This window comes from Gymnoscopelus microlampas (genome assembly GCF_963454915.1).
Source record: "Gymnoscopelus microlampas genome assembly, chromosome: 16".
NCBI lineage: Eukaryota > Metazoa > Chordata > Actinopteri > Myctophiformes > Myctophidae > Gymnoscopelus > Gymnoscopelus microlampas.
The window spans coordinates 11,364,627-11,378,363 of record NC_139953.1 but is presented as its reverse complement, the minus strand read 5'-3'; the positions used below and the strand labels follow the sequence as shown (position 1 = coordinate 11,378,363).

The window sequence follows — 13,737 nt, the reverse complement described above, 5'->3', positions numbered from 1 at the left end:
TATTCTGCCAACAGGGCGTCAGAGCTAAACTCCCTTACTGATACCCACGCACATGCGCACGCTCGCGTGCGCGCACAGACACCGGTTACTATACTTGTGAGGACATCAGCATTTTAGGACAATGATTTTATTAATAATAATGATATATATATATTGGGCCTAAAGCCGAAAAAATGCAGATCTACAAAGCTCACAACACGCACAACACTGGCACGCAACAAAGTATATAAACCATGCTTAACTCTAATTCCAATCCCTAAAACTAACCTCTAAACGTCACATCCTGAGCGTGTATAAACACAACCTGAGTCATTTGCTAATAACAAACGTATCTCTGGAAATATGTTTTCAACCATTAACCAACCACCCTCCTTGTGAGGACCAGGAAACGGTTGTCCCCACGACGTCTGTTTCTCACATTCTACTTAATGTGGGGACATTTGGTCCTCGCAAGTATAGTCACACACACACACACACACACACACACACACACACACACACACACACACACACACACACACACACACACTAGCACTGGTGGTGCATCTGTGGTGAGTGACTGTCACCTGGACCGGCTCAGCGGTGCTAATAAGCTGGCTTTTCTTGTGCCAATGCCCCCCCCCCACCCCCCCCCCCAAACACCCCTGTCTGTCTTGATAAATGATTACCCCGTCCCAGAGACAATGCAGAGCAGCTTTTTTTTTCTCTCTTTGCTCTCCGTAATTACATTAAGGATAAAACAAAAACAGAAAAAGACGCCGGAGACAATTAGGGTTGCCTTGGTGTGTGTGTGTGTGTGTGTGTGTGGGGGGGGGGGGGGGGGGGGGGTGGTTAGAGAGACCCTCCTCCCATAACTGAAAGGTCACAGCTTTGATCCCTTGCAGAAACATAGCCATTGTGTCATCATCGGCAATCAGTCGTCTTTTGGTTTCAAAAAACTAAAAAGCCCCATCTGCTGACTCTGTCTTAAGTCACTCCTCTCGGCCTGATTTATACCACCGTGAGTGAGGATTGATCACCTTTTGGGGTGTGTGTGTGTGTGTGTGTGTGTGTGTGTGTGTGTACACCGAGCAGTGGTGTAAAGTAACTAAGTACATTTACTTAAGTCAAATTTTGAGGTACTTTTACTTTAATGGAGTATTTCCAATGTTCTACTCCACTGCATCTCAGAGGCAAATATTGTACTTTTACTCTACTACAATTATTTAGTTACTAGTTACTTTGCAGATATAGATTATTATATTATAAAACATACGTTAAACACTTTAGCCCTATTTTACACATAGGCTATTTGAAAATAGCAGATCTACAAGCTCACAACGTGTCGCATCGCGACACGTTGTGAGCTTGTAGATCTACTATTTTCAAACATTTTAGTACTTTTACTTTTGGTACTTTAAGTGCATTTTGATGCCAATAGTTTTGTACTTTTACTCAAGTGAATTTTGAATTCCGGACTTTTACGTGTAAGAGTACTTCTACATTGCAGTATTGCTACTTTTACTTAAGTAAAACATTTGAGTACTTTTTTCCACCACTGCACCCGAGTCTCGACTCCCTATATAGCAGTGGTTGTCAAACGTTTTCATGTCAAGGACCCCCAAATTGATATGTAATTGGCCGCAGACTCCCATTTGAAAACGTTGTGTGCCAGGGACCCCAAGAAGAGAAGATTTGTGAACCCCTGCTATATAGGACTCAGGATTCGGACTGTAAAATTCCTCAGTGTTTTTAAATTTTTTTGTTTCTTAATCCCTATTCTATTTTAACATGTACACGGTCGTTAGGACATGAATCTTAACATGATGTTCTGGTGCGTTTCCCTCTGAATAAATATTTGTCACGCGCGCGCTCACACACACACACACACACACACACACACACACACACACACACCGCTGTGTAGACCCAGGGGTCCAAACCGGCAGGCAGCAACGTGCGCACCACCACCTGCACGGCCGCTCCACCGCAGCCAATGTAACCCCCCACCCCCCCCGTTTAAGTAACACGGCAACCGTGATTAGCAGGCGTACATGTGTGTAGATAAGAGGGAGGCCTGCAGCATTGTGTCGGCCCTGCCCTCCCTCCGGCTCCAAGCACTGACGGCTTAATCACATTTAAAGCACCTGTTCCTCTCTCTCTCTGTCAATACGGGATCACGTTACGCAGGGGGGACTGCGGCCCGTCACGTTTTAAGAAGAAAAAAAAAGGTTAAGCATCTCGGCCCGGTGGCTGATAAGGACACGGCTGCACCTGGCCCTCCGCGCTATATACGTGCAACATTTCCGCTTTGTTCGTTTAGTTAGGTGTAAGTGATGTTTTTTTGGGGGGGTTAAAATACGCGTTAAATAACTAAATGATAGTAATCATTGCTATATAGAGCGTTTGTTCAGTAACAGGTGTTTATCTAATCAGGACGGCGAACCAACAAAAAAGATCATTCGGCTTAGATTGTATAGTGTATACGAAATGCAACATTTTCCAAACACTTTCAGGAATTTTCAAAAATAGCAGATCTACACGCTCACAGCGCGTCTCTTCGTGCCGCGCTGCAAGCTTGTAGATCTGCTATTTTTTGAGAACCACTGTTCTGAATCCTAAGAGTTCTCTGAATAATGTATGTGTTGCTTTATATTTATACAGCTAAAATCTAAAATGGCACACATGCTTTCCCGGTTTTAAGCAGCGTTGTGGCCAAAATCAAGACAACTAACCTAGTCGTGCTGTCAGTCAGTGTGTTAAAGATGCCTTATTGTGCCCTAGTTTCATTTCCCTGGTATTTCTGTCTTTTACAATGGTCGTCCTGGGTTCACTAGAGTGCTTGTCTGTACACAAAGCCTCTGACCTTTCTGACTGCCTTTCTACTAAATGGTAGCTTTGAAGCTTAAGCCTGATTTATACTTAAGGTATTGGTTCTCAAAGTGGGGGGAGGGGGGTTTCAGGGGGTCCCCAGCAAAATGTGCTAATAATACAGTATCAGAATCATTTCAACCACTTCATCCATGTACATGTTGGCTATTCAAAAATAGCAGATCTACAAGCTCACAGCTGCGAGCTTGTAAATGTGTTATTTATGGAACATTTTGAAAATGTTTGGACATTTTTTAATACTTTTTTTTTTTTTTAACACAAATCATCTCTTCTGTGGGTCCCTGCAATGCACGGAACCTTTTCAGATGGGGGTTCCTCGGCCAAATACATAATACTTTTGGGGGTCCCAATTGGCACGAAAAAGTTTGAGAACTTCTGGTTTAGAAGGCATTTGTAGAATCGGCCTCAGGTCTTAATGGGTTAAGGTGCTTACACACAGGAGCCTTTTCTTTGTGCATCCACACAGAATGCAAATATTAAGCGAGAGAGGGATAGGAAAAGGATAGAATGAGGGAAAGAGAGGGGGGAGAGAGGGAAGGGAAAGAGGGCAGGATAGAAAGAGCGAAAGAGAGTAAAACTTGGCCAATGCTGGGCAAGAAACCTGAACATGGCAACACACTGATTGCTTTTTTATTCAGAACGAGTTAGATTTTTTCACCGCATCAACCTGCATGAATGAGGCATCGCATCACATGAGTAGTTTTGATGAGAAATAGTCATTGGCAATTTTTCATATTGTTTATTCTTCGCACCGCCTGAGGGGTGAAAGATCTTAAGTTGCACGCTAGCGTCCCAGCCCAAAAAATAACACTTCTACCAGTTTGTTATTGTCGCTATTTTCAGCACAACTAAGTATAAATCAGGCTTTATTCTGCCGTTGCCCTCACTGTGAGCCACGGGACACGAGACATCAGCTAAACGCCCCAAAAATGTAATACAAAAACATTGTACATTCAATCTTTTATGAAAACTAAAGTATGAACTGTTCTGTGGCTGTAATGAACGTTTCTTTCTCCCATTTGTACACTCAGTGAGTGAGTGTTTCTGGGAATTGCAAGGCACCGTGGCTTGCTTTGGAAACCTTTTATGAATACCCCCCCTCCCTCCCAGCTTTCCATCAGTCAGAATTGTGGGACCAATCTACCTAATTATGAATGATCAAGGGCCCAATTATCAGCCGGAGATCGCAGCCAGCTCTCCACCTACAGTACGGTGGGCCATGGCGCTCTGCTGGAACGTTTGAATAGCAGAACACTGTGTTCCCTGCCATTCCTTTCCATTCTGTGTCGTGTGACATTTTGAGATTTCTCTGCACAAATTGTTGGAGCCATCCTAACATTTGGGACTTAAATGCTGCTCTAATTTCATCTACTGTGAAGGTTTTTCTTCTTCTTTTTTTCTGACTAAAAGCCATGATTTCTCGTTCACTTCGTTGGACTAAGTGCCTCCGAGAATGTTCAGCGTTGCTTTCTTCGGACAATTGTCACTCAACTGGAATTTAAAAATTCTAATTCATCCAAATGTGTACATGATTATAAATATCGTGGCTGTCGGGTGGAAACCTTTCATTTCCAAAACCGTTCCTTTTTAATTATTATTCTAAAAAACGATTTAAAATAGTGAAAAAGCCGATCTACAAGCTCACAACGCCTCGGCGTAGTAAGCTTGTAGATCTGCTATTTTCACTACTTTTTTCAAATTATTTTGTATTTAATGTAGCCAATAATTTTGTACCCCCTTTTTCTCCCCAATTTAGCCGTTGCGCCAATCAATTCCTCCCCACACAGGAGTCTCCACCTCTTTATTAAACAGAAAATACATTTTCAGGTCAGGATACCAATTGTATCCAATCAGGATAGAGAACTCAGACAGGATACAGATTAAACAAGTGCAATTGGAAGTGATGACACATATAAATGAGCAGAACAAATTGGAACTGGATCACAGTAAAAAAAAAAATGAAGCTGATAAATGAGGTACTCTCTGTGTTTTGTGTTTATTAAAGAGCTGGAGAGACAGAGAGACTCCTGTTAAACAAATACTCTATAGCAATACTATCAGAATATAGAGCTTTAACCAAGCCCCCAGAACCCAGTGGTTGCATTGAAGCGAAATGGACATGCTGGCCATTCGTAGGTACTGCAGCTTAAACGGACGGGGCCACCGCACAATGCACGAGCGAAAACGGTTTCGACCAATGGGCTCGACTCACGAGCTTGCGCACAAGCTTGCGCACGGGGCCGCGCACCTCTGTGACGTAAAACGCGTCACTTCTGTGGCGCAGAACGTGTCACAGTGGCCCCAAATAGGCTACGCCTAGTGGTGTGCCGATACACTAATTTCACCAAAGGATACGATACGATATTTGGCTCACAACTACGATACGATATCGATACGATATCGATACGATATCGATACGATACGCACTTTTTTTATTATGAAAATATATGGGGGAGGAAAAAAGTAAATGCAAACAAATGATTCTGTTTTTGCATTATTCACACATGCAAACTTGTAGCTTTTCAGCTACAATAGCCGTTTTCAATCCAAATAGGGCAATAGTGTGACACCTGACCCGAAAAAAAAAAAAACATGTTGTCACCCTTTTCACCTCGGGGCTGTTTGCATGCCTGATTATAATGATTGTAAAAAATAAAATAAAAATCAAAACGATATTTTTTTTTCCCCAAAACGATACATATCGTCACGAAAACGTATCGCGATATATCGTGGGACGATATATCGGCACACCCCTACGCCCATCACACTTTCCAACCCGGAAGAAGGGGTGAATTCGCTTCATGAGCTGGGTGAGCAACTCAATGCAAGTGGATGGGAGGGGATTTCGGGTGCCCTCTCTATTTTGAACTCTATGGCTTTAACCTTTTAACATTTTTACCAGCTGCTTGCAAAGCACGCTGGTATAAGAAGAGACTGACCTTCTCGTCATCCTCGACATATTCGCGACATGTTTTCAATCACTGGCTGTCCTTTAAGCCAATGGGATACTTCCCCATACTCTGAACGAAAGCATGCAGCTGGTATAATATGTCAGTCATCATTTCTTGTTTTAACCAAAAAATATCATTCTTTAACAATTATTTTACTTATTATTTTAATACATTCACATCGTTGTTGGGGGTGGAAACCAAAACCGTTACTTTTCAGGGAAATGTAATGACATTTTTCAGAAATAGTACAAATAGCAGAGCTTGTAGATCTGCTATTTTCACTTATTTTGTGCAGCACTCTAGTATGATGAAGTAACGAGTGTAAAATGTAACCTCACAAGTGTATATATATTCACAGCACAGAAGAATAGAATACAATATTTACATGATTAAAACGTTATTTCAAATAAAAGTCTCCACACTAAAGCCAGTGTTCCAATGAGAACTAATGATGACAATGATAAATGAATGACATGTTTCAGTGTCAATATAAGATCATTAAAGGTAAGAAGTAGCAATATATGTCATTTACAACACAAATATCATCAATGATCTACACTAGAATGATGATATATATGACATTTACATCTATAAAAGGATTTAAAACAATGTTTTACTCTTAATAACTTTGCTGATTGAGAGGGGTCACAGTATATATAGTAATTAAAATAAGACCCTCCTTTATCATTAACTACACATTAACAGCTTAAACCCGATATACTTCATCATACGATGAACAGCAAAAATAACTGATCTACAAGCTCAAAACACGACGCAATGAGTTAGTAGATCTGATTAGTGATTAAAGCATCAACAATTGCTGTACATGATTTGTTTTTTTTAAGTGTCATGCTTCCAAGGAAGCCCAGCCCATATGGACTTACAGGACTCTTTTACATTTAATTTGACATAAACGATTAACCGACAATAAACAATACCGTTCAATAAAAATAAAAAAAACATTTAAAAAATATATATTTTTTAATATTATTATTCTGTTCTGAATGTATATTTATCTATTATGAAGATGGCGCTGACGGCAGCGGACATTAACTTACACTGTGCTTACACTGTGCTGATTTAAATGAAGTTAAATCCTTGTCTTGCTCACGCACCTCTGTGCAATGCGATGCATCGTCTGCATATATCTGCCTCTTTCGACCGAGTCTTTGCCCCCCCCCCCCTGACTGTCTGCGACCGACTCGAGACTGTTGTTAATCGCTTAAGTTTACACGCATTGGGTGAAAAATATTGTAATACTGAACTAAACGCGGGTGCATTACATTGTATTGTGAAAATCAGAAAGCACCGTTTCTGCCACTTGTGTAACTTAACACAGCACGACGGCACACACACACACACACACACACACACACACACACACACACACACACACACACACACACACACACACACACACTAATAGTAGATCTATCAATAAAAAGCAATCCTACTTACTTTTTTTTTGAAGAAAAAAGTGAGCAAGAGGGAGCAACTGCCGAGCGATTTCGCGCCCCCTGCTTCGAAAGAGCATAACAAAGACGCGTCAATCAAACGCGCGTAGGGCGTGTCTAAGGGTGGCGAGGGGCGGGTCTTGGTAGAAGACAGTTGCGTATCACTATCACGCGGCATAGAGCACACGGGTCAGTTATCTTAACTCACAAAAACACATTGAGACAGACAACGTCACATGTGTAGTGTACTGCGTGTATGCACATTCTCGCGCGTGGCTTGCTATATATGGAAAACTCGCTCCTGCGTTCTTCAGTTGATTTCTGAACGAACCTGACCACTGAATGTACACTATTGTTGAAGGCTGGTGTACTGTAGACCGAAATTGCCGTGGGTTTTTGTATTAAAAGGGCCCTTGATATGGATGCATCATGCGGTAGGCAGTAGCCCCCCTGAAACATGAATGTGAACCATGGCTACATATGCGGCAATGGATTACAAGAACGCTCGTCCCCAAATACACTCGCCCGGGTCTAATCCGGCGGCCTCTGTCCGCGAAATGAATGGGGGTGAGTGTGTTTTGGGGCGAGCGTTCCGGTGGTAAACAGAACAGAATCGCTTTTTTTTAACTCTCTCTCACTCTGCTGCTGGCTCAGTGAGCGTGAGCAGCACAGTGCAAGCTAACGCCAGTAAGTCAGAGCTGTCAGCGCCATCCTCATAATAGATAAATACACATTCAGACAGAACAGAATTCAAAAATATATTATAAAAATAAATACAATTAAAAAATAAAAACTTTTTTTCCCCTTTTTTTTCATGGAGCCTGAGGCTCGGCTCGGCCCGACCAATTAGCATACTTTTGAGGCCCGGCTCAGCCCGAAAACGTCGGGTCGGGTCCGGCTGGGTCGGGTTCGGGTAGAATTTGATAACTCTACTTCAGACAGACAGAGCCTGGGGTGTGCTGTGTTTGGGTCCAGAATGACACGAGTGAACTTGACCATCTCCTTCATCTTCTCACAGACTGTGAAGCTCAGGTTTTGCAGGTGTTTAGTCCCGTCTATCAGTGCTCCCGAGTCCAGCTGTGGATCTGACAGTGTACACTGGACTCTGGCGCTAGTCTGAGTGTGTTTATAACTGCTGAGAAATGACACACTGTGTTTTTGCAGCTCTTGTTCTACAGCAGAGATGCTGTCTGAGAGAGAGGAGATCTGCTCCTGAATGTTCTTCATCTCTCTGCTGACAGTCTTCTCCTTCTGCTCCTCTTCCTCCCTCAGACCTGCCAGTCTGGCCTCCTCTTCCTCTGTCAGGATCTTGTGGAGCTTTTTAAATTCTACTCTGATCTGCTCCTCTCTGACCTCCAGCTGCTTCTTGTTGTGTAGAACCACTTCATCATTGTATCTAGTGTTTATGCGTTTGCATTTGTTCTTCTTGTCCTTTAAAGTCCTGAGGTCAGACTTCAGTTGGCCCTTCAGGTTGTTGACTGCTTGTTCTATAGGAACCAGCTTGTGACTAGGGTGGTGAGAGGAGTCACAGATACGACACACAGCTCTCTGTTCTTCCTCACAGAACAGTTGATGCTCCTCTGGATGTTCACAACTCAACACTGCCTCAGAGGTCTCCGTTTTCAGTCTCCCAGCATAAGAGTCAGCTAATTCCTTCAGTGTAAAGTTAATAATGTCATCCTTTGAATATTTTCTCTTGCAAGTGGGACAGTTCTTGTTTTTAGCTTGATCCCAGATGGTTTTCAAACATTCACAACAGAAGCTGTGATTGCAGGTTAGAGTCACAGGATCTGTAAAAGTGTCCGAACAGATCTTGCAAGTCAGGTAATTGTCAACCAGAGCAAGTTTCTCTGCCATCTCCGTTGGATTGCAAAGTATCTTTAAATAGCAAGACTCACCGGGGGCACGGTGGCGCAGTCGGTAGCGCTGTCGCCTCACAGCAAGAAGGTCCTGGGTTCGATTCCCGCCGGGGACGCTGTGGGTGCTGGGGGTGTGTCTTCTCCTCCGCGTCATCAGCGCCCATACCCTTGGTGGGGTTTGCGAAAGGGCCTACTCTGTGTGGAGTTTGCATGTTCTACCCGTGTCTCCCAGGGTAGTTAATACCCTCACAAAAACATGTAGTAATCCTGGTCACTATACCGCCTCCCCCATGACAGCCGGGGCGCTTGATGGAGGGGAAGGAAACTGGTTGGAATAACGTGTTCCTTCCACACGCTACGTCCAACCAGGGAAACTCCCCCCTGTCAGGTGACAAGAAGGCCAGTTGGCTCTCATGCACTGAAGGAAGCATGAGCTCGGCCCTGGCCTCCCCAGGCTGTGGGGGACTGGTGTAGCGCTGGTGTAGGGCTGGTGTAGCGCCCAGGATCACTTAGGAAATTGGCACCGGGTGAAAAAAAAATGGGTTACAAAAATCGCGGGATAAAAATTATTGCTCTGGACAGGTTCACGGTTCAATGCTTTTAAATAGGGTTGTCCGATATTGGCTTTTTTACCGATAACCGATATACCGATATTGTCCAACACTTAATTACCGATACCGATATCAACCGATACCGATATATGCGCGGATTATTGTGATTAGGGTAAGCTCAAATTTCATATCAAACACACCATATACAGTAAGAACTCCTGTAACTTATTTATAAAGCAAAAAAAAAAAAAAAAAAATGTTTTTCTTCAAAAAACGATACCGATATTTTCCCGATATCAATTTTTATGCTAATATCGGCCGATAATATCGGGAGGCCGATAATATCGGACATCCCTACTTTTAAATCTTGGATTCATATTTTATCAAAGATTTAATTCATAGACATAAGTTATTCAGAGCAAGAATAGAACAATGTGATCTGGTTAATTCAGAACATTAAAGCAAAGTTCATCATTGGTTACTGCTGCTCATGGTAGCAGTATACAAGCTTTAGACTGAGCTACTCTGTTACACTAGCAGTTTATGAGCTTTGTGTGTGTGTGTGTGTGTGTGTGTGTGTGTGTGTGTGTGTGTGTGTGTGTGTGTGTGACACACACATTTCTGTGTTATCACTGCTGTTGTATCCTACTGACTCACCTGCCAGTGAGGAGCCCCCACCAGGAGGACGTAGGGCCTCCGTCCTACTCCTCCCGCCCAACAGGTGCCGCCCCAGCCCGTAGGATTACGTGCAATGTTAAATATCATGCTCCCCGCCTGAGACAATTTTTTAAAATATTTAACGGATGAAAAGTATTAATAATAGCTTGTGACTAGATAATGACTACATTGGATCCATTGGAATACAGGTTATTTTTTCATTTTTTTCCCACTTTTGCCTGAATAGTAATAGTAATTGTGTAAGGATTCCACCCGACAGCGACGATATTGTCTCTGTTCGAGTGGAAATGTCCAAAACTGTTACTATTCAGGATTAGAATTCAAAAGCATCAAAAAGTAGCAGATCCACAAGCTGGAGCGACGCGTTTCGACCTTGTAGGTCTGCTAATTTCTGACGCTTTCGTGTGACGCTGTAGTGTGGTCAAGGAGTGCGTTCATGTACGTAAATGGTATGGCGGTGAATCTGACTTACAATGCCACTTACTTCCTTCACAGGTGTTACCAATCATACTAATTAAGGCTCTGTTCCATTTAGTGTGGCATAGTGCTTGTCTTATTTTCAAGGACCCCCATAACTCTGAGAGCGTACAAACGGAACCAAATGGACCCTTACGGGTCCATTTGGTTCCGTTTGTACGCTCTCAGAGTTACACACCCACCATAAGGGGCCATTTGGGAACCAAAATGGAGTGTTGCTAGTGAGCCAAAATGCACAATATCAGCACCCGGAACAGAGCCTTCATTAGTATCATTAGTAACACCTGTGAAGGAAGTAAGAAGAGGCCCAATTTCTTTCCAATATGGCTGCTGTGCATAGAGCCTATTGAATCTGACTTATAATGCCACCCTCTCCTCTCCTCGCCAGGCACCATATGCTCTGAACCTGCTGAGCAGAAAGCTCAGCATGGAGCCCAAGGTGACCATCAACGCCAGGATGGTGGTGGTGGGAGCGTCCGACACGGCTCTGAGCTTCCTGGAGACCCTCGTGTTCTGGTGAGAGCATCTCAACGTCCGTTCGTTCCTCAACTCCTTTCTGCAGCTCCCACTCGCAGCTCTCGTCCTATTTCGTCATTGTCGGGGCAGAAACCTCTTACCTCCATATCGTCACCTTGCTAGACTAATGGCCTAAGTCATCTTTTGAGGAAAATGATATTTCTGCCTAAGTCAGCTCCACATGACACTGGCCACCTCTGGTAAAATCGCCTATCTCCTAATTGAAAAGGATCATGCTTTTCCCTCCCCTTTTAGTATAATGGCCTATCTCCCTAGTGTGACTTGGGGCAAAATAGGCAATTTTGTTGGCCTAAGTCACATGGTTTTGTGACTTAGGCCAAAAGAATTGCCAAATGATTTTGACTTAGGACAAAATCATTTGGCCTAAGTCAGGTTTAATCCGATTTAAACCTATTTAAATCTCTTATGTTACATAACTGACAGACAGTGTTATTTTTATATTAATAGTCATAATTTGTTATAAACGTTTTGGGTGAAATGATTAAGAAATATCATACAGTTTTGTTTTGGATCAGTTTTTTTTTTTTTTTTCTGAAAAAATGACTTAGGCCATTAGTTTAGCAAGGTGAAGATATTCTAACTGATACGATAGGTATTTGAGGCACTATCCATTTTATAATAATGATATATAATAATTTCCTGTGTAATGAGTAAACTCACGACAAAATAAAACCGACACAGCCATGGTTGTACTGTATAAGGATGAATCACTCTATTCAGAGAACCAGACGAGGTTGACAGTACATGGTAAAAACGTATTCTCTACTGGTAATACAAAATGTTCCCCAATATAACAGACCGTTTATCGCTTTCATTAACCCCACCCCTCAAAAATAATATTATATCATCATATCAACATGAATAGGGGCGAAGGCTCCTCGTTGTCTGCCAAGGTTGTCTGTGCTGAGGCATCGTGGATGATACTGTAGTCACAACTTTCATGGCAGAGAAAGAGTTGGCCAGGGAGCAAGGACTTATATCGCCAGTTACAGAACTGTCCCTTCTGAGCAAAATACATCATGCTTTATGCGATTAGCCAAAATGATACCAATCAAAATCTAATACACTATAAATTATAAAAATAGATCTGTTTTTTTAACGCCCTACTTGATCATACTACAGCGTCACACAAAAACATCAGAAGTAGCATATAGTATGGGTATTGGGTATGCATTCCAGGATTTCTAATAGAAATGAAGAGAACCGAGTGTTTCCCCTAGCCAGAAGCTGAAGGCGTGGGGGAGGATGCGTGGCGTGCGCACGAAGCACGCACGGCGAAAAAATTTGGGTTCTCAAAATACATATTTGTGCTAAAACACGAAGACATAGTACATGTGCACAGTAATGAGCAGGAAAATATCTGTATAGTTTACATATGAATTGTCTCCAGATTTAGGAAAATATACTTTTATTAGAGACAAACTGTCATACATAACAAAAAAGACAGTGGTGGAGGAAGTACGCACACTTCTTACTTAACACATTACCTGCCAATCACGGATATGTCCATGATTAAAACATATTTTTTTTTGTTGAAAAAATCATACTGTGGCGGCCATATTTAAGGCGTGGCGGCCCGCCACTGCTTGATGCATATAGGGGAAACACATATTAAAATGATACTTTCAATAACCGCACAGTGCAGGGGAATATGGTCTAGGTGGAAGACTGTGGGCTTGCACGATGAAAATATTTGTTTGATATAGGACAATTGTGTCCATAAAAGTTTCCAATATTTGTTCGGTTTGCCTTGATAACAGACTGGTACAACTGGGACTCTCTGGTTGGTGATGAGGTCTAAATGGTCAGACATTCTATATTACATGGGTCTTCAACAGGGGATCTGGGGCACCTAGGGGGTCCTCAGAGTTAATACAGGGGGGGGGGCACCAAATCTTTGTGTGGTAGAATTATTATTGTTTTTTTTGTATTAACCACTTGAACCCTAGCATCCGTATTTTGGGGGGCTACACCAAGAATAGCCGATCTACAAGCTCACAACGTGTCGTGCTGCGACGCAAATGTTTGGTGTAGAGGGGGGAAAAGTCCAGACTATGGACACAGCCAAAGGTCAAGTTTGCCAAGTATTGAGGGTTTAAGTGGTTAAATGTCTTCAAATACACATTAACATGACTTGTTTATGACTTGTTTATTATGTGTAAACAAGCAAACAAAAGGAGGTTTCAAATCCACCGTGGTGCATCCGGCTTTGTCGGGCGTCTACGCGAACGCCCGTGTTCAGGGGAGGGAAGCCGGGCGGGGGCGGTGATATGTGTCACTGCATGTATTCCTACCTGACAACAGGGAGTGTTGGGTGGGAGGAGTAGGACGGAGGCCCTACGTCCTCCTGGTGGGGGCT

At 42.8% G+C, this 13,737-nt stretch overlaps 2 protein-coding genes across 2 annotated transcripts in view; one reads left to right on the top strand and one right to left on the bottom strand.

Moving 5' to 3' along the window:
• cfap61 (cilia and flagella associated protein 61) overlaps positions 1-13,737 on the top strand; it is a gene marked incomplete at both ends in the record, with an annotated part of 62,196 nt that overhangs the window by 25,846 nt on the left and 22,613 nt on the right. Inside the window, one exon of the mRNA XM_084082055.1 lies at positions 11,230-11,357. Coding sequence (XP_083938181.1) covers positions 11,230-11,357 — 128 coding nt within the window. The remainder of the gene's footprint in view (positions 1-11,229; positions 11,358-13,737) is intronic.
• LOC311063808 (E3 ubiquitin-protein ligase TRIM35-like) lies at positions 8,123-9,133 on the bottom strand (the record flags this gene model as incomplete). The annotated part of the gene is made up of 1 exon (XM_084083416.1): positions 8,123-9,133. One exon carries the CDS (start codon positions 9,131-9,133, stop codon positions 8,123-8,125), a length of 1,011 nt encoding a protein of 336 aa, XP_083939542.1.